The 24,190-nt window shown below is 41.9% G+C and overlaps 2 protein-coding genes and 1 pseudogene across 5 annotated transcripts; 2 read left to right on the top strand and 1 right to left on the bottom strand.

Moving 5' to 3' along the window:
- The first annotated feature begins 101 nt into the window (after positions 1-101).
- On the top strand, positions 102-3,154 carry LOC122567873 (annotated as a pseudogene).
- LOC122567730 (ecdysone 20-monooxygenase) lies at positions 2,864-9,733 on the top strand. Of its 3 annotated transcripts, none has more exons than XM_043726650.1 (11): positions 2,905-3,365; positions 5,923-6,053; positions 6,491-6,637; positions 6,780-6,978; positions 7,196-7,383; positions 7,466-7,664; positions 7,746-7,908; positions 8,003-8,169; positions 8,254-8,332; positions 8,483-8,680; positions 8,761-9,733. In XM_043726650.1, exons 1-11 carry the CDS (start codon positions 3,328-3,330, stop codon positions 8,866-8,868), a joined length of 1,617 nt encoding a protein of 538 aa, XP_043582585.1. In that variant the 5' UTR covers positions 2,905-3,327; the 3' UTR covers positions 8,869-9,733. The 3 variants fall into 3 exon arrangements, with proteins under 3 accessions (XP_043582584.1, XP_043582585.1, XP_043582586.1); XM_043726651.1 differs by lacking the exon at positions 2,905-3,365 and adding an exon at positions 4,793-5,267; XM_043726649.1 differs by having other exon boundaries at positions 2,864-3,365; positions 7,466-7,908.
- LOC122567722 lies at positions 9,240-24,088 on the bottom strand. 2 transcript variants are annotated; one of them, XM_043726621.1, is made up of 26 exons: positions 23,620-24,088; positions 19,889-19,989; positions 19,684-19,799; positions 18,999-19,158; positions 18,850-18,883; positions 16,914-17,055; positions 16,631-16,810; positions 16,120-16,515; positions 15,848-16,036; positions 15,671-15,732; positions 15,410-15,598; positions 15,143-15,314; positions 14,940-15,047; positions 14,792-14,862; positions 14,567-14,693; positions 14,191-14,443; positions 13,946-14,070; positions 13,723-13,864; positions 13,490-13,624; positions 13,203-13,353; positions 13,000-13,127; positions 12,790-12,915; positions 12,527-12,681; positions 12,072-12,429; positions 10,415-12,003; positions 9,240-10,341 (listed from the first exon to the last, which is right to left on the bottom strand). In XM_043726621.1, the coding sequence occupies exons 2-26, from the start codon at positions 19,953-19,955 to the stop codon at positions 10,075-10,077; spliced, it is 5,442 nt and encodes a 1,813-aa protein (XP_043582556.1). In that variant the 5' UTR covers positions 19,956-19,989; positions 23,620-24,088; the 3' UTR covers positions 9,240-10,074. The 2 variants fall into 2 exon arrangements, with proteins under 2 accessions (XP_043582556.1, XP_043582557.1); XM_043726622.1 differs by having other exon boundaries at positions 12,527-12,678.
- Positions 24,089-24,190: the final 102 nt, after the last annotated feature.

Raw genomic sequence — 24,190 nt, 5'->3', positions numbered from 1 at the left:
TACTTTAACATGCATGTATAGATTTCGGAGCTATATTAACATGTCTACAGTATGTAATATTAAATGTTAATATGTATTTTAACCTTTACAAATAGAAGTTGTTATATCTAAAACGATATCTTTATCGAAATATATAATTTGAACGAACCCCTAAAGACTACGAAAGAATGGATTAATTCGAAAAATGAAAATTTTATAGAAGTAATCGGTGGGTAATCTATCATGACAGAGCCACCATCCGAGTGCGATGAATGATCTGCAATGGCTTTCTATTCGAACTTTTCAAGAGCATTTCGTTTCAACAAATTCCTTCAAAATCTTGGAGAAAAGTGGCAAAGAAAAAAATATGTAACCCCGATACGATTTCATCGATCGATAGCAAGAAACGTTAGCAATTTTGAAAGTTCAAAGCGAGTGGTTAAAGCTGTTCTTATCTTGTCTTACAAGCCTCAGCATCGAACGCAAATTTATGAAAACGATCTGTTGGCAAAGAACACGGAATACGAAAGTTTCTTTGATATAATCTTAATCGTGGCAAGAATTCTTGTGATAGGTTCTATTCTTACTGGATTAACTGTCGTATATTTGATCACACGTTTTACACATGGACACATGTTTCCGATAATCCTCCGGAAAGGTAATTATTCGTTAGTCAAAGGAAAACATATATCGATCGCAGGTTACAATTGCAGGTATCGAATTTCTCGGGCCAATTTTTATAAAATTCGGTCAATGGGCGTCAACAAGAAAAGATTTGTTTCCTGAAGATGTTTGTCGTACGCTGTCATTATTGCAACATAACGCTTCCGCACATTCTTGGATTTATACAAAGCAATTGCTTAAAGCCATATACGGCTCGAATTGGAGGAATATATTCGTAAAATTCGAACACGAGATGCCTATCGGATCAGGGTGTTGTGCTCAGGTATAAAAATGAAATTGAATCGATCGAGTTTGATTGATAGATTGTATTTTGTCCGTTCATTCGATTTGATGAATCTGTCCGACCGGCAGGTGTACAAGGCATGGGTAGATCTGAATGCTCGAGTGGATGTAACGCGAAAACCTCAAATACCTGCATTTATTCAAAGTAAGTCATTTAAGCACGATCCTTTCTTTCATCTTATTTAACACATTGCTACACATGCCTCTGATCAAACTTCAACGAAACTTCCAGTCACACGAAAAATAAAAGCTCTAATGCTCCCGTAGTTCTTAATACGTATATATATATAAATGTATAATATGTCGTGAATCTTGTTGCAGTTATCGAATATTTAAAATTTGGCTCGTTAATCAGTTTCATTGGTAAATATACGAAAAAAATTAGTTTTACTATATCGAATTGTAAACATTTCACGTGACATAAAATAATTTCAGAGAAAACGTTGAATATCGATGAAACAGATAAGAATGTTAATGCATATGTAAGTCGGAAGCTACAACCGGTAGCGGTTAAAATTTTACATCCTGGAATTAAAGGGCAACTAAGGTATGAGATATACCATGGTGTTATGGAAAATAATAACCAATCTTCCTGAATCTCTGGATCGTTTTTCTTTGTCGTTTAATTTAGAAGAGATCTTTGCATAATGAGAGGGATTTGCAAATGCGCGACATATATCGTGCCCCAGTTGCAATGGCTCAGTCTTAACGATTGCATCGATGAATTTTCACAAATAATGGAAAATCAAGCAAGCTTCACGTTCAAGTTTAATTGCTTAGATCTTATAGAATTATTTAAAATATTTGTCCTTATACATTAACTGTTTTGTAAAGGTTGACATGAATTTGGAAGCACAGAATTTGATTCAGTTTTCGAAGAATTTTTCGAGGAAAAAGGATGTCATATTCCCCCGGCCCTACACAGATTTTACTCAACGCGAAGTTCTCGTGGAAAGTTTTCACGAAGGTTTTCCAATTACCGATTATCTCGAAGATCACGATACAACATTGCAAGGAAAGCTGGCTAAGATAGGGATCAAAACGATTTTAAAAATGGTATAGCGCGGTCTGTCAACATGATTGGTATCGTGTCGAGTAATTCTCATGGACTTCTTAATTAATTACAATGAAAGTTATCGGGAAAATGACAGGTGTTTAAAGACAACTTCATTCACTGTGACTTGCATCCTGGCAATATCTTGGTGCAGACAAATCGCGAACCTATTGGAAAGATTAGCGCTTGGTTTTGGAAATTTATTGATCGAAAGTACTTACCGACTTATCCACGCTTGGTCATACTCGATTGTGGTTTGGTGGTGTCTCTGAACGATCGTTGTCGACAAAATCTTAAGAATGTCTTTCGATCGGTGCTCATGGGAAACGTACCTACATATATTTCTTACTTTTGCCCTCTTTTTATTCCTTTACTTTTCTTCCATTCACTTCTTCATTTATTTATTTCAGGGTGAATTGGCAGCGGAATACATTCTGGAACATAGTTCGCGCGTATCCCCCGATCCAGACGGTTTTAAGAATACAATGAAAGATATCGTAAACTCGCATCTTCGAAGTAGAGTCAATGTAATCTTAAAACATTTTCAAAGAGACGACTGTATAATGCGAGAAATAATGGTGGAAATCGATCAAAACCCTTTCAGAGGAACGTTTCAAAATGTTACAGGTAGACGTGAGTACCGTTGTGACTGAATTGTTTTCCGCGATGGTTCGGCATCGTGTGAAGCAAGACGGAACCTTCAGCAGCGTGATTCTCAGTATGGTAGTGATCGAAGGCCTCGGTCGCAGTCTGGATCCAAATATCGATATCTTCACAGAGGTTGTGCCGTTCATTTTTACAAGTACAGCGTCGTACGACGATTAAATTGTGAAATATCGTTTCAAGTACTAAAACACGTCGGGAAATTTAGGAAACGAAAGAAACGTATCATCTGTTGTCAAGACGATCAAAAGAGGTTCTGGAATTCTAATCCCGAAAGAACTCGTTACTTTGCGATTGTAAAACGCGTTTGTGCGTTCGCATTGTTCTGTTTTCAAAAAATTATATAACATAAAGGAGAGAATTGTATGTTATACACATATAACACAAAGGATTGGAAGAGTAAAGCTACCAAGGAAGAATTTGGAAGGAATTTGTTTTATCGAATACACGCGCGACGATCTTCGTCACTGAATAAAGTCCCGCACGAGAAAATTCCCGTTTTAATAACATGTCATTATACGAATCCCGAGAGGAATTCCAATTTTAAAGCAGACTACACAGAAATTGCGTGTAATCGCAACGGACAGAATTCCGGCGAGTGACCAGTTGCTCGTGATCACTTCCTGGTTGGTCGACTACCTTTCGTGCAACGATATACCACCCGTATGTGTGTATATGCGTACGTACGCACATATATATATGGGTAAGTGTTCCGTACATGTTCTTCTCTTCGGATTACTTTTTTTATACCTTTCGTATGTATCTCATATTTGCGAAAAAGTTCTACTTTTGGAAATCTTTGCAATAACATCGATTGTAAATATCGTGAATCGCTTTTCTAATTGTATCTCTGTTTGTATAAAAACCTATAAACTATAAAATTTTTGTTACACGTCTTACATCTTTAAATATACATATTGTTACATATACTTTACCAAATTCGACGATATCTCTTAGCTTTCTCGTCTCTCATCGCCTTAAAACGATTTATACATTTGATTTTATAAAATGTAAGACGAGAATTTGCCTGCCTCCTTTTTTATCATAGGAAAATAGATTTATCAATATGATGAATTGCTTTTCATTTCGTCAACGTTGTCACGGTTACGGTTAATCTCATTGGGAGTAGCAAAATCACCATAGTCCATCACCATTATCACCATTACCATCATTACCACCATCACCACCACTACCACCGTTACCACCACCACAATCACCATTACCACCACCACTACTACCGCTACCGCCACCATCACAATCATCTCAACGACGACGACACGACGCGACGTTTGGCGTCTCTTTTTAACTGTACTTCAGACTACGCGCACCCTTCGTAAGTACAAGAACGTCTTGTTTTTATCCACTGGTTGATCATTACCCGTGACACGAATATGCGAATTTAAACAAATCCGTCGATTATCCGGGCACAAGCGGGTCATTGAAACACTCGTTGTATATCGTCTTTTTGCCTCTGCTTCATATTTATGTGAACAAAATCCACTTAAAGCGAGACAGTACACGTATTTAAAATAAATAGTGTGAATCGCATCGTGTGAGCATGTGGTTCTAGTGGTAGATCAGCGCTTATACCGTGGGAACGAATAATTGGCTTATACTCTTATTTCCTTAGATTAGATCAATAATCGCTATTTGAATCTAATAAACCAAACGGGTTAAAATCGATTTGAACGTTATCCGTCTCTTAAAAATTTTTCATTTCTTTCATTTCGTCTTATCCAGTTTAGTTTCTCATGGAATTTATTTAGTTCCTCCAAAGACGGTCTGCATCGATTTACACAGACAGACGTTACGCGAGAATAAAACAATAGAATACTCGAATTCGGAGTGTTAACAAGTCAATTGTAGCATAGTTTCGTTTATATTTCCTAGATAGACCGTAAAATTGTAAATTTAATAGTTAGATCACCCCTTTGCCCGCACGACCGATACGCTATAAGTATACATACGGCGCGAAAAGGAATTTGGCTATTAATCAAAGCAATATACGTATCGTTCGATGCGATGTTACATAATTTTTGTCATTAATCGGTTTGTTACGTGTTTCTCGTCGATCTTTGAACGTTGAGAGTAGGTATGTATAAAATTAGAAGAACACGGGGGAACGTAGCGAGGAAACCTGTAACAAAGTGACGATGTTAGATATTTCGATTCGATGTTAGATTTAATTAGCCGCAACAGTACTAGTGGACTAACGAAATCGCGTGTTTTCTTTTATTTCTTCTCCTTTTTTTTCCAAAATAATCTGCCGTATTTTTTCGACCTTCCTACGTATTTCGAATATTTTAATAACACGAGCATGGCAAGTTACGCATTTCGTAATGACAACAGGTCTTGGTTACGTGAAACGTACACAAGCCGACGAGCGTGTCATCATGTATCGTATCGTTCACATCGCATCAGTGGGACGGGTATTTAGGCATTTTCTCTCCGATCCGTGTAACAGCTTTGAGATTAGCGAGTGAAAGAGAGAGCAGGGTCATCGTGACGGCACGTGTTATCAGCTCACTGCAAATAGAAGAAACCGCCGGTCCGTAAATAACACTGGGACAGTCAGTCAACTTCGAATGGACTCGAAGCAGTGGTGGTGCGTCATTTTTTTTTGCCAACGACTAGTTGGATTTATCGCGATCCGCGTTCCTTCCGCGAGCGGTACTAACACGCGCTTCGCTTCTCCTATATTCTCTCGAAGCGTAACAAACTCTCTCTCTATCAGTTTCCTGTTTCGCGATCGTTCTCCATAGACCGGTCGAACGAACCCCCTACCTATCTAGGATCGAACAGTTTTACACCGGGTCTCAACTGTATACATACCTACTCGTGTTTTACGCGACACGGTTGATCGTTATACCTCGTGGTTACAGTTCGTCGATTCGAATTATTCGGCCGCGGCAGCCGATGTCACATGAAAATATATAAATAACCGCAATACATAGCCTTTGGTATGCGCATGTCGACTTTGCGACTGTTTTCTCGATATATCCCTTTATCGTCGAGATAACGAACGTCTATAAGAATAATAATTGTTTGTCAAGTCGCGTCACGTCACGTAGTGTCGCGTCGTGTTTAAGTTAAAGATTTAAGAGCCCACGAGATAATAAGTACGTAATGTGTACTCCTCGCTCAAAGATCGGTATCTCGTAACATGATAACGAAGTTTCCAAATATTTGCTTTTCCATTCGAATAATCGCGATCGAACGACAATATTCGCAAGTGGGCGATTTTGTTCCTGCTTTTACAGGAGTATCGAGATGTTACTCTCGAGCGCTTGGTTCGAGATAATCGCGGTAGCTCTTTTGACGATATTGGTCTTCGCTACTAGCTATCGACCAGCTTGGTGGTTTTGGAGCGGCACGTCTCAAAAAAGCAATGGTAAGTTTCTCTGAAAATAATAACCCTTTCATCGGGTTCGCGTTATGAAAATAAATTTGTACGTTTACATGGATCGTTAATCGCGCTAATCAAGTAGAAAAAGCACGAAGAATGTGCACGCATGTAACTGCCGTCGTATCATAGAATAATGTCGTGTTCGAATATGTAGTTGTGTATAAATTTGAAAGGTCGAAGAAAAATGATATTTCGTGTATGGGCGGCCTTCGATTCGAAGCGCTGCGCGTTTGTGTACAGTATACAATCACAATCCCCTTTCTAACTTTAAACCTCGTGGCTCGACGCGATCCTGTTGCTTGCTTGAGAAATTATTGCTCGCTGCTTGATACGCTCTATAGTACATAGATCGATTCGAACGTTTCGAGAAAATCGCTTTCTTTCCGCTCGATCGTTTATGTTTTTGTGCGATCTGTTCACAGTACCATCCGGCGAGGAGAAGCACGATAAGAAGCACGAAGAAGTAACCAAAGTACCGGGACCGTATCCTTTACCGATTCTCGGAACCAGATGGATCTTTTCTTGTATCGGCTACTATAAACTGAACAAGGTTCACGATGCTTACAAAGGTAAGAAATTTGGCCCTGGTATACGCGTCGCTTTCGTTACGACACGAAACATCGAGTTTTGTAACGATTGTAACGACAGCCGATTTCGATTCGCTATACCTACACATTTTAACATAGCTGATCGTTTCTGATTCAAGAATAGATTTGAACAAACGATATGGACCGTTATGTAAAGAGGAAGCATTGTGGAACTTTCCTGTGATCTCTGTATTCTCTCGTCAGGATATCGAAGCTATTCTCCGCCGAAATTCCAAGTATCCACTTCGGCCCCCACAAGAGGTCATATCCTACTATCGACGAACACGTCAGGATCGTTACACTAATCTCGGTTTGGTCAACGAGTGGGTATCTCCTTTATCTCCTTTCCTTTTTTTTTCTTTTTTTTTAACGACGAACTTTCTCTGTGTGTGTACACATACGTAATAAAATAAAAGAGGAAGGATAAAGTTCTTCGTAGAACCGTTTACAGTCGTAAAATATCCATAAGCTTAACGCATTGGTAGGAGAAACGAGAAGGTTGCTATTAATTTAGATTTAAACGAACGAATAATTCGATAGACAGGGACAAACATGGCATGATCTTCGGTTAGCTCTTACGTCAGAACTGACGGGTGCTAATACCGTTCTTGGTTTCTTCCCGGCTTTGAACACCGCCGCAGACTCATTCATCCAGTTGATTCGTCGACGAAGGACGGGATATGAAGTAATAGGTTTCGAGGAGCTTGCCTACAAAATGGGACTCGAAAGTAAGATGTACTTTACCGCGGTAGTGATTATCGCACACGCAACATGATCTTTCACTTGGATTGTATATTCGCTTCGGTCTAGGCACTTGTACTTTGATCTTGGGTCGACATTTGGGTTTCTTAAAGCCAGATTCCAGCAGCGAGCTCGCTACGAGATTAGCGGAAGCCGTCAGGATACACTTTACGGCCTCGCGGGACGCCTTTTACGGATTACCGCTGTGGAAATTATTGCCAACTTCCGCGTACAAACAACTGATAGAAAGCGAGGACGAGATATACAAGTACGTATTGGCTGGTTCGTGGCGGTATCGTGCGAATAAATTGAAAATTCGATGGACCTTACACAGATTGTTGATTTTCAGTATCATTTCGGAGATCGTCGAAGCCACTATATTGGAGAAGCGAAACGATGCTAGAGACGAGTCGGTCGAGGCTGTTTTTCAATCCATTTTAAGGCAAAAGAGTCTCGATATATGCGATAAGAAGGCGGCTATCGTTGACTTCATAGCGGCTGGTATACACACGGTGAGAACGTTATTTTTTTACTGCATTTCGATGCAGTTCGTCTTTACAATACTTTCTCATTTTTGCATGCTTACCGTCTCATGGTTGTGCACAGCTAGGAAACACTCTGGTGTTTCTATTCTACTTGATCGGGCGTAATCCAGATGTACAAGCTAAACTTTACGAAGAAACTTATTCATTGGCACCGCCTGGCTGCGATTTGACAATCGAGGATTTACGGCACGCCAAGTATCTGCGCGCATGTATCACCGAATCATTCCGGTGCGTAACGCGCGACGCATTTCTTTTCTAAAAAGATTCTAACGTGTCTTAACGTGTGGCTGCATTATGTCGTTTCGCATTTAGAATGATTCCAACGACAACCTGTATCGCTCGCATTTTGGACGAACCCATCGAACTAAGTGGTTATCGTCTTACTACTGGAGTGAGTAACGGCTGCGGTGCTTCTGTTTGTGTTAATCAGAAACCAGTTCTTTAGGGTTATCTCTTTTTTTTTCTTTTTATTTTCTTCTCTTTCGCTTCTCTTTTTCTTTCTCGTCGTTCGATCATCGTTTAATCATCGTTTTTCTTCTAGACAACGGTCCTTTTACACACTTGGATAGCAGGCATGGACGAAGAGAATTTTGAAGATGCCGGAAGATATTTGCCTGATAGATGGCTAACGCCTACCAGTCGTCATTCACCGTTATTGATTGCGCCTTTTGGAGCTGGAAGAAGGATATGCCCGGGCAAGCGATTTGTGGATCTCGCGTTGCAGCTTATTTTGGCAAAGGTTCGTTTTCATGCGCGATACATTTTGAAACGTGTTTGGTGTTGCATCATTATACGTTCAATTATCTAATTTTGTTGCAGATCATACGGGAGTTCGAGATCATCGTGGACAAAGAGCTTGATCTCCAATTTGAATTTATTCTCGCGCCAAAGGGTCCCGTCTCCCTCGGCTTCCGTGATCGTTCTTAAGAAAATATAATGAACCGAATGCTTGTTTAAATATTACCGAAATCTTGCATCGTCGTTCTTTCGTTCGGCGATCGTTATTTTATGTTCGTAGCCCATTCGTAAAATGATTTATTTGTTGTAAATAACTTTTGTTCGTCCAATTCGGAATACTTATCCTTACAGTATACGGATACATCATAATAGCTTTTTACATTTCATCGCGTGTACTTTGGAATCGTCTTATTCTTTAACTATCTAACTGTTTTCAACTACTTACGAATTTTCGCTACATCGTTGTGCATCTTGTGTAAGAATAAAACGATCCCGAATATAGTGCGAATATAGGACGTTGCCGTTTTGATCCGGTATTAAAATCTCTTTTTTCAACATAGTTACATAATACATATTTATTTCTTTTTTGTTATCAACAACACTCGCGTGTGTACTGTGCGAGTTAAATCGATTATTAGTGATTTCCTATGATACATGCGTGTATGTAATTGAATTCGAAAAGACTGAAAGTTATTATCCGATACATTAGCTAGTGTATACGATGGCTACAAACTCGCGTACATATAAGTTATTTTTTGCATTATCTCGTTAATCGCAATTTGACAGTTCAAATCTAGATTAAGATAATTGCGTTTCACGCGATGCGAATAACTTGTATTATTCAGCAAACACTGTTTTCGCGATGCTTTAGTAAGTTTCTGTAAAGCGTAATGTCATATATGCATATTGTATCTCCGGAAATTTTTACATAACGATTGACGATATACGTACAGGGTATTTTACAATAGTCCTCGTACCTCTGAATTTCTCACATCGCAGCAATTGTATTTTATTTAGTACCCGAAGAGATATCATAAATATTACGTCATCGTTTAAGTTTCCGCGACCTTTCAATTTCTCACATTGAAACATTGTAATTTCATACTGCAATCTAATATTTTTCAAACGAGTGCCATTGTCTTCGATATATGTATATGCTTCTGAATGAACTGATATCTAATGAATTTAAGGTGACTATGCCGTTATCCATGAACGATCTCGATATGACTTCCATGTTCTATGTCAAAGCGAACGATTTAAACTCCACGAGGAAACTCTGACGAGTGTTTAAAAATAATGATTGTGTTAGAAGAAAGCATATGTAGGTCATCGCCAACGGCTATCGATGCGTGTCAATCGGTATTGAGCGAATCTTTTTTCGTTTCTACAGAACTATTACTTGACCAAACCTTTGATGCTCCTGGGTAGATTCGGAATGGAACCTTTGTTCACACTTGCGGCTGTCGGTCTCATAAAACTGTGATTTCTGGTTCCAGTTCTTGGGTGAATCAACTTACTTTTAGTGATGGACGATGGCACCTTTTCGACGTTTACACGATTTAATGGCAAAGACTGTGGACGCATGCTACTGCCGCTTCCGCTGCTGCTACTACGCGAGAAGAGCGCTCGTCCTTTGTTTGCTTTTTGCACATCGGTGGTTGACTGAAAACACGACGATTTATTTTACACAAGCTGTCACGAATATTAGAATACAGCTGGCTAGCTGAATGCTTACCCCGAGAGACTTGCGAGCGGTTCTCGCAGTTGGACCCACGCTGCTTCCGCTGCTACTGCTTCTGCTCGCTGGTATTCTAGTGACCGTCGCGCGTGGATTCGTTCGACGTTTTTCGTTGCTTTTCGGCGGTAACGGACTATGCGACGGACTTTTTCGCAAATCGTTGGTTAACGCGCAAATCGCTGACGTGTAAGTACGAAGAGGTGCGTGATTCGGAACTAAATTTCGTACGGTGTTTACCGACGTGGCGCTATTTAAGGAACTTCGCGAACTACGAAGACTGCTTCTCGATCCCGAACGTTCTACCTCGTTCCTTGTCTGACTGTTGTTCGATTGGAACGTCAGATTTGAATTTCGTTTCATCGACTCCGCCGCATTCCTCACTGCAACGTCCCGCTTTAAGGCGTTTGTTCGTTTCGGAAGGAAGCTAGACTTCTCGCTGGTGTGTTTCATCGAGCCCGCTCGTTTCTCGAACCCTTTCGAGATCGGTGGTGACGGCGATGATATTGTTTTTAACGTCGCATCTCCGATCGATTTGCTCGGATCATGTTCGGTTACCTGGATGTGGTCGATGGTGGTGTGAACGGGAGAATGATTATCGCTTCCAGAATAGCCTAATTCGGCTGGAGAGCATCGCGTCGAATCGTGGGTATCCGTCTCGTAATTTCCGGAGGACGTTTCTTGACTGAGGGTTTCGGAAACTAAACTCTGCGTTTCCTCGAAACCTTCGTCGTTCATCTCTTGATCTCGAGCTTTTCCGGAAGCAGGCAACAAAGAAAAAGAGGAGGGGGTAGAGGTGGTGACATTTATATCAGGCGGCACGAATCTAGGATGAAAGACCGAACCGTCCGTGTTTGATCGTACGGATTGTATCTTGCTTTGGTTTCGCAGCGTCGATTCGGCTCGTTTGTCGTGGTAAACCTCGACGTCGGGACCTGCGTTTTCTTGGCAACGATTCGAATCGGAAATGGCTAGATCGATTTCATCACTCGTGGATTCGTTTTTTCCAAAAGATCGCGATTGCTTTCGAGATCGGCACGTTGAGACGTTTTGACATTCATTCACCTGACTCGGCGGATTGTTGGTCAGTCTGATCGCCTCTTTTACCTGACTAGGATCGATCATGGTCCTCTGTCGTTCGCGGCTAGTTACAGCTCTTTCCGCGAGAACGGTCAACGAGGATTCTCGAGGTCGAGACTCTTGCATCACGGGACTTAGAACGGTGTTGGTTACGGCGACGACGGCTGACGGTTGACTGACCGGTAGCCTCGAGGTTCGGTGCACCAATGGTCGCGACAATCGTTGAAGATCTTCGCCGGAACGAGCGATCTCTGCCAATGCAGTGTCGATATCGAACGAACTCGAGGATTCCGCCTGCCGTTTCGATTTCTCTTGCCAAACGGATGGTACAGAATCTTCGCCGTGTCCTTCTTCTTCCGACAGTGGCAAAGAATGCGGACGGTCAGCTGGTTTCACTTCCAACGACTCGGCATCGACCATCGACTCTTGTTTCGAGTCTTTCTCTGCCGAGTCTTGATTCTTTTTGTATCTTCGTGTTCTCCTTGCCGCCGAGTAACGATCAAAATTGCCTGAAACGGGTCAGCGATAACGATAACGGTAACGAAATTAGTAGCGGAAAACGCTTTACACCACTTACCTATTCCGAAGTCTGTGTTATTTACATTTTTCGACATTGGATTCTTAAAGTCTCTGCTTTGAAAGGAGCTGCTGCAACGTTCTCTTTTACACGGTTCTTTCTCAACTGGCTTCACTTCTTTCGGTGGGCTGAATAACTTTCTAGTTGCTGGAGGTGTTTCTATATTATCAGAATCGATCTCGATCTTGTCGGTGATCTTCTCTTCGTCAGCGCCTTTCTTCAGTTTCGAAAATCTCCGCGATCCAGCGGTTTGAGAGTCGCCGTAAGGTTGTCTTAGATAAATCGTTAACTCATCTTGAGGGTTTGAATTCACGACGTCGGTAGTCTTATTCTTCTTCCTCTCTTCCTCTTTGATCGACTGCAATAAGAAGAGAAGCAGAAGATGAAACTTGGAATCGTTTCCTTTTGTCGGCAAGAGGGGAATCGGTACTCGATGATTAAATAAGTGTATCAACCTGCAGGGTGCTGGATGTTAACACGTTTTCTGCGCTGAGTCGTGATCTTAGCCTGCGAGAATAACGCGGGTCAGTCTCTTCCATACTATTTGGTACGTTTAGGCTCGACTTTCGCCAAGGAGATTTATCCTTTTGCGATGGATGCGTCTCGGCTTCTGGAACGAAAACAAGTTCGTATTCGAATTCGATCCGTAATTATAAACTAGAAAGAAATTTAGTAGAAATGATAAAGATGGTCTGTGCAATATAATAGAAAGAATAACCTTCGATAGCTTCCATCGTGCGCATCACATCTGTCTTCTCAACGGACGGGCGCCAGTCGTAAACTTCCGAGTACGTATCGTGGGTGGAACCAGCTTCGATTTGAATATTCGTCTTGCCTTCGCTCTCTACGCATTAAGTCAACGGAGTTTAAAACGTTTCGCAATGTACATGTGTGCTGGTACGTGTGTACACATATACTCGATATTTACCAGAGTCTTCGTAGGAGCGTCGATTCGCATGGTGCAACTGTCTTGCTTTTTTCTGTAGCTCTTCGCCTGCACGGTCTTCCTTTTCGTTCTCCGATAACCATGCCTCGATCTTCTGCCGCCATGCTTTCCTATTTACGATTCGACATAAACGCATATTTACAGAGCACACGCATCATGATTGATTCATTAGGGACGTCGCTTACCCTGCCGGTTTCGTTTCTTCCTCTTGCAAGAAAGGTTTGCTCTCGAGTAAAGGTGACGGAGAACTTGGCCTTTCGCGATCGATCGAGAAATCTGCGTTTAATAGATCGCTTCTGCGAGACTGGCCGCGTGCTCTTCTTGCCCACGACCGATCTGTGCTCGTTGATCAGGGAAATAGATTATTATTACTATTATTATTATTACTACTACTATTTCTAGACGAACGAAGAACAAATTTCTTAAAGGAATTTTACGTATCGTAAAAGAAGAGCGAACGATTTGGTTATACCTAAGCTACCCCAGGATTTTCTTTCACGAGTGCCGTCTTGACCCGACGTCCTTAAGAAGTCCATTAAATTACCATCGTCATCCTCGCAGGGTATTCGACTTCTTCGACGACGAAGGGTACCGTTCGGGGTAACATCTGTGAACGTGAAAGAAGACGCAGAACAGTAGCGAAGAAGGATAAGTCGCGTCCGATAGAATGGTAACGCGCGTGATCGAGGAATAAAGTTGGAATACCTGGCGAGTAAGTTTCTTCTTTGGTAGATTGCTGGTCGACGATTCCGCCGGAACAAGAACCTAAACGTCGTCGAATATTAGGCGATCCGGTTATCGAGACATCTTCGTCGGAAGTGACAGCCCCATTTTGCAGTCTTTTGATCTAAATCGGGGAGAATCGAAAAATCGGAAGTTGAACATGGTTATTTTCGTTGATTCGAAGGAGTAGCTGAGAAACGTATACCTTAACGTCGGGACGACCGTAATTCCTTTGAGGTAAACCGCTAGCAAGATCGAAAGGATCGTAACCAATTAAATTGCATTCAGATTCAGAGGTTGGCGCCTCGATTTGTTGTTGGTTATTGGTCACTGTAACATTTGGGTAAAATGACGCGATTGTGATACGAAGTAACGATCGAAGAGAAAGGCTAATGTACGACTTGACGAAAAGAAAAGGGGACAAAGATTATACATATTTATATCACGTACGTAGTCGTTTTTTAGCCAAAAGTTGTTCTTCTCGTTGTTTGCGCCTTGCCAATATCTGTTCCTCTTGAATTCTACGTCTCTCGTTTTCTGCGACAGCCTGATTAAACTTTTGACAAAATTGATGGAATATCTTGAGGCATTCCTCGATCTTGAAAGTGTTGCTGTCTTCGCAGAAAAATTCGGCGAGCGATCGTCTTAACGTTTCGAGTTCTTCCATGTCTCGTTTCAATTGACTCATTTCTCGTTCCGCTATCTACGACAAAAGCACGAGTTTAATCGGATTTTCTTCACACGTTCGATGATTTTCTAACGTTTTCCTCCTTTTTCCTTTTTCTTTGTTTTACCAACAACCAAGTAATCATTAAAGACGCGGTACCTGCAAAAATTGTGCCATCTGTTCCTGTATGTCGGTTTCCGTCGAAGGAAAATTAATCTGTGCCTTGATCTTTTTGATCTTTGTGTCGAGTGCGTTAAATTCGTTGTTTAATTGCTCCGTTGTGGTCCTGTGTACCACGAACACACACACACACGACAAAGGATAAAAGAGAGAACGTTTTAGCTGTTGTTTAAATCGAGTAGATTATTTTCGCGAAGGACTTACTTCGTAGCGGCTTCCAGAGTGGTCATACCCTTTGCGAAATCCAACAAATCCTTCCTCTTCCTTTCGGCTTGCTACGGGTGCACGAAACGTTCGAACATAAACTAGAAACGATACGCGTAAACGAAGAAACACGAAGAATATACGTTACCAGAGCTACGTAATGTATAAGGTTCATTCCTGGTTTATTCGCTCGAATTTCAGTTATTTTTTGCAAAGAGGATAACTTTACTCCGGCGGCGTTCCCAGCGTAACCACCCTACGTACATAGACGACGATAATTTTAGTTACGTGTTCGCATTTGCGCGCGTCAATTTTCCAACGAACGCGAGTGGTTTCGTTCTATTTTCGTACCGAATTGAGGAAGTTTCCGGCCACCAGAACCATGTACAACACCTCTTGAAGTGGCTTGTTCGTCATTAAGTCTTCACCAGCTAGGATCATCGAATTGATGCTTGGTTCTAAATAGCTCATATTAGCGGCGAATTCTTCCTTCAGCAGCATGCATTCTATGCGTAGTTTGTAACTGGCAAGGCACACCAGACGAATTTTATTTCGATTTTAATTCCTCCGCCATTTATTATAATACATATGATAAGGAACTACGTCGAAGATACTCACTTTGGTACTTGAATCAGTTGCAGAAAGAATTTCTCGGCATTTCCGAGCTTCGACTTGTCCCCGTCGAAGCTCTTGAGCATTTCCAGTTCGTCGACCTCTGGTAAAATTTTTAGAAGGCCGCGCAACTTTTCCGCCCCGATCTCGTCGTGACTGCCGTCCTTTATAAGCCGAATAATATCTTCGTTCGAGCTGGAAATCATCGACACCGTTTTCAATCTGTGTCTCTATGTCTCGGATAGAAGATCGCGATAGATCGCTTACCTTCGGAACTGTTTTAGGAATATATTAACGTTCAAACTCCTCTTGCCATCGAGAAGCGCGATCTGAAATAAATTGGAAAGAAACTCGTGAAAGAAAACTCATCCGGCAATGCGGATCGAATGACTCGAGCAAAAATCTAGGTAGTTACATAACAAGTACGTAAATGAGTAGCAGTACCTCAGTCGGTTCCCTACGTCGTCTCTCGGCATCGGAGTTTGCTCCGTAGGAGGAGCACGAGGCGGCTGGTAATACCGGCGGCACTTGTTGACAAAACAGCCCTTCCATCTCTGCCCAATCTATATCCGCCATGGGAGAATTCTGATGCTCATCGGCAACCAGAGACCAAATGTTGCGCTTTCCGATCACCTAGGAATCATAGTGTCGAAAACGATAAAACGATATCGATGGACGCGGCGGAGATCGAGAGATCGTTGAGCAAAGAAGCGAACCTTGTGATTTGGTATCTTGTTCCAATTGATGGTTTTCATTTTTGCCTTGGGGGTGGGTATTTCCTGTTGTGGCAGTAGTCTCGCGTGATTATTCGGCGGCTCGGGGGTGGGTACTCGTGTGACCGGTAATGCGTGCAACGGCGGCGGCATTGGCGGTGGATCCATCGATGCATCGACGTACGTAGCGTTGCCGGTAAGAAGCGGTGGAGGCGGAGGTGGTGGTAAAACGCGATTTTGTGTCGGCGAGCTTGTACCTGACGGATCAACGGGTACAGGAGGTGGAGGAGGAGGCGGTAAAGGTGGCAGAGGCGTCGTTGAATTGTTCACCGATAACGACGCTTTTCGCGAGGCGCCACACGTCTGATCGGTACCTCGACAGTGACAACAGAGATTCGTCTGGAAAATGGATTACTCGTTCATTTCTTAGTTTTTCGATGGTAAAAGCGAAATAAACGGAGCCATTTCCGATGTGGATATCCGATGGAAATGGAATTGTAAGGCAAGCCATTACCTGAAGACTAGGTGAACGCAACAATTTGGTAGCGTCTTCTCGATTCTCCAACAGCGTAGCTCTATGAACCAACGTCTCTGCCGTATCCCATGCTAGATCGCTAGCAGCATCTTTCGGATCCAGCCGTAACAGATGCTGGAGAATACTCAAGAATGGTATTTCTTGCGGTGTATCAGCGATCTAAATAAAGTGGACGCGGAACAGAAGTTATCGATCGTATCTAATAACGTCAAGCGCAAACAGAACGTCTGCAATGTTTCGTCTAACGATATCGAGTTCTTACTTGTCCAAAGATCGCATAAAAGACATCCACATGGGAAGAAAGATCGATTCCAGGTGGTCCGTGATTCGATAATTCCTCGTCGGTTTCTCGTTGGTCGTCGAAAACATCGAGTTGCACTCTCAGATCCGGTGCGTGGCTTTTCCTGCAAGAACAATCACGTCACCTTCCTGATCCGGGTACGTTTTAAGCCCTTACGTCGAGCTCTTCGCTCTATTTTCGTCTCGCTCGACACGAGCGTGTTTTCTCTACAATTTCTATTTCTTTATCCTACCGATTTTTCCTTCTCTCTGGTTTTCTTGCTTTCGCGATTCGATCCTATTTCTCCTACTCTCTTTCGTTTCGCCGATTTTTTATGCGAAACAAAGCGAGCTGACGCACACGGCGAAACCGATCTATCGTATCTTACGCTTTACGCTCCTGACATAGGTACTGATATAGTTACTGTATTTTCGATTATCCAGAGGACTAACTTTTAAATGCAAAGAATCGTCTCGAATCAAAAGATAAAATTTAGAATATCACTCTGCACTGTACACTACGTATCGTACGTGTATCGTCGAAACGGCGATAACAGGTTCGTTAAATTGTTTCGCTCGTAGTGAACGCGTAACTAGATGCGTGTATCTCGACGAAGGCCGTACGCGACGTGTAAAAGGCGAAAGAAAACGCGAGACGACGACGAATTATGAGATTTCGAACGATGTCGACGAGCATTCAACGAGTATAAATATTCAAACGAATGAGAGGTATCACGGCGCGGCGGCGTTCCAGCCGAGTCCGTTGGTACCAGCTATAGCTACATCTCATCGCGGCTCGGGCATACTCGCGGAGAGTTAATTCGGTCTTTTCTCTCTCCCTTCGAGCCACGTATTTCGGTTCTTCTTTTTTCCCTTGCTCCTCTCCGTTTTGCGCGAACGTTCTGTCGCTTTCGCACGCGATTTCCATCTTCTCCTCGCCTTCCTCGTTCTCTATCTTTCCTTCATTTTCACCTTCTCTACGTTTTGGATCACGCGCCGTTCGGTTACGAGAAGAACGGTGAATTTTACGAGGAATTCGGCGAAAAAGACAGCAACAGACAGCGAGACGAACTAAACCGAGAGATTTCCGAATACGTAGATACGCGCGATCGATAAACCGCTAACTTTCTCGCGTGATCGCATCGTTCTAACGTTCTTGTTACAGACACGACTTAACAAATCGAAAGATCGACAAGAATTTGTAGGAAAGTTGAAGCACGATCTCGTTCCGACGAAACGTTGACGATATCGGACGTATCGGTCACGATTTCTTTTATCGTAAATTCTGACCGGTGATTTTCTCGATCGATATTTAAAGCAGCTTCCACGTGATTGGTTTTGCTCGATCAAGAATAGTTTGTTCGTCCGTCATCCCGCGGAGGAATGACAGATCGTACTATTCCTGTAGAGGGCTAAACAGAAAGGACAAAACTGCGAGTTCGCGATTCGACGCAAATAATTGTAGTTCCAATCATAGTTTCGTCCAGTTCGTCTTACTTTTGTTTCGCTTGCGTACGACAGCGAAGCGAAAGATATCGCGGTATGACGCGACGATCGTACGTATGGATGCATAAACGAGAATAGGTGGAAATGTGATCACCTGAAAACGAGAGAGGGAGAACGGAAATGCGAACACGATGATTGGATTAGTGCATGCAACTGTCGTACATCGCATAGGCTGAATGTATTCCTGCTTCGTTAGTCAACCAATCCTCGATGGAATCGTTTAATAATTCTGGCTAGTTGCGTACGATGCGACGCTCGATGCATGCGCGATATTAACGATGCATTAAGTGCAAATGAGAAGGTGTGGGTACAATAAAGCGCCCTTTCGTAACGTTCATTATTATTTATTATTCAACGATGTTAAGGTGTTAATCAGTTAATGTCATAAATCCAGGTCGTCGTACTGTACTCACCGCAGCTCGTTCAAAATCGGAAGAAGCTTCAAACCTGCAACCGAGATAAATCACATGTTAGGCTATATTGCTCGTTTCTCTCCCAGATACATCTAGACATCATCAACGATATAAAAGTGATTGGGAAATTTCAACATCTGCCTACTAACCGATGAACTCGTTGCGAATTCTTATGCGATCCTTCAGCACTGGCGTAGAGATGACTAAACAGTTTATGAATGCCAATAGTGCGGTCCGATAATCTTCGGCAGTGGCGTTCTGCAACTCTTCCACCACGATTCGTAATCGATATCGTTCATTTTTCCTTTTCTGCAACGTGTCACCGATCGTTATTTTTCCGCTATCGAAACGAAGATGGAAATGCAAAAAGAAAAAACGTAAAAGACGTTAGATGTTCTCGTTCGCGTTTGTGACGAATGCGCTCGCGCGAACACCAACTCCGGCGTTGCGACTTTCAAAATTTGTTTGCCATGCGATACAAAGAACGAATTGGCTTCCGATAAGAAAACGTGTCGCATAGAATCATCGTTTGTGTAGCGTGCAATAGCGTAGCCGTAGCCTAGTGGTTCTCGCGAACGGAGCTTCCAAGCAACATATATCTATTGTCCTTTGTTTGCCGGAGAGAGACCTTGAACTGTGATTTTTACGCAAACTTAGCACGCCACTTTGCGTTCTTTGTGTCTGCATCGAACAGATACGACAACCTTGCGTTTAAACGCTACCTAATACCACTACGATAAAAATTGCGGTTATTTGAGGTAATACTTCATTACTCTGCAAACGAACGAACGAACAACCGATCCATGTTCGAATTTGTTACTCAAGTTCGATCACCTGATACGCGTGAAGAGTATCGATAGCTCTCTGTCTTCCATCCTGGCTGTAAACACACAGCGCCGAAAGCAATTCTACCACTTGCTTCTTAACCGAGGGACACGCTGTGTCCAAGGCTGAAATTCAACGAGATATGCGATTAATAGGATGCAATCGGAGCTGGTTATCTGACATTCGAGCTATCGAGAACATTGAATAATTTTACCCGTGGCGAGCTTGACGCAGTAATCGGGATTATCCACGATATAGTCGAGACCAACGTGGGAATCCATATCGGCTGCATTTGAGAAACCTTCTGCTCCGAATCTGAAACAAACGAAAACGCTTTTGATCGAGTTTCAAAAGTTACCGTCGTTTAATTACGCGATAACTCGATAAACTAACAAAGTAGCGCATAAATGTAATTACGTTACACAGAAGGAAAAATCTAATATACCGTGTCTAATAGCGTTTCGTAACGGCCAGTCAACTTCTTTTACCATAATTTGCGAATCACGAGTTGATATACCGTCATATTTGCTACGGATTTACGGTTCGACGATCTAATGAGATTTCAATGAAGCTTGAAGTTTAACGTTACCGATCATCCTCTGAAAACATCTCGTCACTCTACGACTCCACGGAAACGGTTCAATTTCTACTAACAAAATAAACAAGATAAAACCAAGTTGAATTAGAACGAGGTCTAGATCGAGCGTCAACGTGACACGCTCTTCTTTATGCGTGTCTCGTACGAGGCCGCAACTTATAGTCCAATTATCGAACTCCGATAGAAAAGGGAAGAATCTGGTAAATGACGGCTATCGAATACTTTATCTTCGATTTTTAAAGCATATCGAAGTTATTTCGATATTCATTCGATATGCCGTATCGAATGAATGGAGGAGCGAGAATAAGCAAGATCGAAATGAAGGAAGGTAGTGTCGCTGTACGAAAAATGAAGTCTCCCGCTTCGTAAGACCGTGAATGTAGAAATATGTACGTCGTCGAAGAATACATAAGTGTAAATACTTACTTACATTGGAGGACACGAGAAAAGAAAGAGAGACAATCGTACAGTGGAAGGGGAGAGAAAGAGAGAGAGAAGGAGGAAAGCAACGGAAAGAAAAAGAGGGGTGAAGAGGCGCGAAAGAGTAAGAGTGAAAGGGAGAGAGAGAAAGAAGGGGGGAAAGGAAGAGAGGGAAATATAGGGGAAAGACCATAGGATTGCGTCACCGTATGCATGCGCATACCTCTAGTCACGTTTAAAAATAGATTCTTGAATATTATTAAGGGCCACGATTAAGGAGTACGTATTATATATACGTATAAGTAAATACTGGATGAATCGTTCGATATCGATCGCGTCAGTAGAGCTAAGAGCAAATTTCTCGTCGATACATTGACTTTCGCTCGTGACGAAAGATCTGAAAATTACAGTGCATATGTAATTTCGAGTAACGCGTTACGATTGCTCTCGAACACCGATGTAGACGATACATGTTTCAAACGACGAGAACCAATAGACTACTAGTCGTAAATAAGGGAGATTCAGGAGTACGTTTCCGAATATATCGCCAGCGCAGTAGAAGCTGGTAGAAATGATTCATGCTGGTACGCCTTGCTGCAGCCGTACTAAGTCATCGGTGCTTCCTGCAATCGTTCCTACCGACGACCTCCAAGTTCGCACTTGCGTGTCTGCATTTACGGTGGCACTGGCCATCTTAGGAAGGCCGCGCGATCCGATACATTGACACAAGAAAAAAAGAAAGAATGAAAAGAAAGATACGTTTCGATGTTGAGCTTCGTTCTCTATGGTGCCTTACCAAAAAATGAAGCTTTCGGGTGAAGATATCGCTCGATAACCGAACCGTCGATCGTTCCGCATAATTTACAGGCGTTCCTATACGAATGTATGACGAATATACCAAATGACCTATACCAAAGATCGATGAAATTTGGTCGAACGAAAAGGAACGGCGATAAAAGCAATGGCAAAGCCGTGTATAATATTACATTTAGTAATTCAGTTGTGACGATTCCTAATACTTAGAGGCAAGCAGAGACGATCTTACGAACGCGTGTACGAATTTATGTGTGTATCGTGTATATTTAGGCATACATATACATGAAATAGCACTCTCGACGGACGTGGGATACCATATCGGGTACCTTGTTGACCTCGCCTCTTTTCTCTGTCTCTCATTCTTGTTCTCGTTCTCTTTCGCGTACGACAGCGCGAAGTTAAGTATGTGTTCACTGTTCACCGACAATCTGCTCTCCTCTCTTCCCACGTCTTTCACTACCGACAAAAGAAGTTTCGACCATCGCCAATGTCGTTTCTCGGACGTTCGTCACCGAAAAGAGAATTCCATGCGAATCGCGATCACGTCATGTTCGCGACTCGAATTCACGGAAGATCGCGGTCTATAGGTCCGCGTGAACGCGTTCACGTTTTAGCAAGATAGATTTTTCTATAGATCTTTACAGCTATAGACGAGAATGGCACTTCGCTGTTCCAACTATCATTGTTCGGCATTTTGATATTAGCTTCAGAAGCAAGTGTGCGATTTACCGCGATATTTTCGAATCGTACCTTGATTGCTTATTCCTTTAAAGAAAACGTATATCGAACAGAGGTCATCTCCATGTATAGACCCACACGATAGGGCTATCCTGAATCTTTTCGTAACAAGCTACGAAGAGACCAATGGAATTATCGATGATCGATGCATCGTTCTATTATCCGATTAGCGTTTTTTTTATTTCGTTTCAGGGTACCGATACTTAGGATACCGTTTCTGATACAAAGTTTCGAACATCTTTTGCACTGATCTTCGTACTAAGATACGAGGATACGAGATTGCTAGTTTCGTCATGTTTGTCTTCGTGTGAAAGTTAGAATAGAATACTCTGAACGTCCTTGTGCGAAACAAAATGCCTATCTTTCCTTGGATTTTTCTGTCTTTTGCTTTTTGTCACGAATATAATAACAGAATTCTCAGGAAACATAAACATTTACATATGTCTGCGACGAATCGCATTTGGTGGATAGCACGTCTTGATTAATTCGCATTAAATATACATATGTGTACGTATATGTACCATATATCGTCTTAACTGTATTAACATATTTCCTATAGTTGTTCAACACGATTCGGAAACAGTTAGAATTTCGAATCGTTCAGTTAATACATGGATCCGAGTTAATTGCGGTTACCTTGTCGCAACGTGGTCATGGCCCTCAACTGGTTGTTGGATTATAGTGGTCAGGATCGCCCCCTCCCCCTCCACTACTTTTACTTTTGTATTTATAATATTTCTTGATATTTTTAAAATTGAAAATCTTAACTTCTATAATTTTTCTTCTTTGTCACGAAGAAAATGCTTTCAAGGGAAAATACCTATTTTATGGCTTTTAATTACGCAATATTAGCAGCTATGTAAAATATCACTGTTTACGGTTTGCAGGTATCGATCAAAATCTAAGAAACATTATGTTTCATCACCAACGCTCGAAAAACATTATCGAGTGTTCATTTACTGTATGAGAAATCAAAGTGAGAAATCGACAAATAATACTGCATCACTTTTAAAAAATGTTATACAACACGATTAGAATTCTTTCGTTGTTTATTACGCAAGAGATTTTTTAGTATTGTGCAATACGAGTATTCGCTCGAAACTGGAAATAACGCGTGCGCTATTGAATTTGTCAAAACAGACCACTTTTATAAATTGGAAAAAGTAAAAAATACCCGGATAATAATTATTTTGAATAAATACTAACGAAACAAGCAAGTTTCGTCGAGAACAGTATTCCTCGCTAAAAAAAAAAGAGGGAACGTGACCAGGTTTGACAGGTGCTCATCTTCTAGATTAATGAAACTTGACGAAACGTGGAATAGTAGGAAAGAAAAGTCGCGTACATAGTTCGATACGTAAGATGTTTCTCACCTTTTATTTTCATTTAAACAACGAGCTGACTGGCGAATAAATGGACCGTAGTTTGATCGGCATCTCGATCGCAGTAACACGCGGTTCACGCACACTTTTTTCGTCAAGCACCGATTCACGGAAACTGCGTTTCAGGAGCGCGCGGCACGACGGACCGCCACCTTGCTGCGGAATGATTTACCGCGCATGCGTACTTTCCCTTCGCTCAATTCAACTTCACTCGTCTTCGTCATCCTCTGGATGAAGACTCCACATGTACTTTCCAATTTACATTCTTTTTTCATTTCATTCGTCCCCTTTTTCAAACTCTACCTTTTTCGGGTTGATTTTGGCTACCATTTATTCTTCCCTTATCCTACCAATATAATATTTCGTTTGTTCGTTTGATTAGCAGTTAAACGTAAAGTAAACGCAAGGATATTTAGGAGCTGTATGACTTCTCAGATGTCTACATTCTTGAAATTACCAAAAATGTACTGATGTCGCTTATTAGGGGCAAGAAATCGATACATTGTTTTCAGTAATATTACTAACGTGTCGTAAATGTGATATTTCTGAAATTTGAAATGCA

The sequence above is a fragment of the Bombus pyrosoma genome, linkage group LG5 (genome assembly GCF_014825855.1).
Source record: "Bombus pyrosoma isolate SC7728 linkage group LG5, ASM1482585v1, whole genome shotgun sequence".
Classification (NCBI taxonomy): domain Eukaryota; kingdom Metazoa; phylum Arthropoda; class Insecta; order Hymenoptera; family Apidae; genus Bombus; species Bombus pyrosoma.
The sequence above is the reverse complement of the archived record's forward strand: the minus strand, read 5'-3'. Positions and strand labels throughout refer to the sequence as shown.

Coding starts and splice junctions, on each gene's coding strand:
- LOC122567730 (XM_043726649.1), top strand. CDS start 3,328: ATGTGTGTATATGCGTACGTACGCACATATATATATGG. Junction 3,366..5,922: donor GTACGCACATATATATATGG/GTAAGTGTTCCG, acceptor CTGCTTTTACAG/GAGTATCGAGATGTTACTCT. Junction 8,681..8,760: donor TGCAGCTTATTTTGGCAAAG/GTTCGTTTTCAT, acceptor ATTTTGTTGCAG/ATCATACGGGAGTTCGAGAT.
- LOC122567722 (XM_043726621.1), bottom strand. CDS start 19,955: ATGGATTCCCACGTTGGTCTCGACTATATCGTGGATAATCCCGATTAC. Junction 14,694..14,791: donor ACTCTGGAAGCCGCTACGAA/GTAAGTCCTTCG, acceptor CGTGGTACACAG/GACCACAACGGAGCAATTAA. Junction 12,682..12,789: donor CACGATGGAAGCTATCGAAG/GTTATTCTTTCT, acceptor TTTTCGTTCCAG/AAGCCGAGACGCATCCATCG.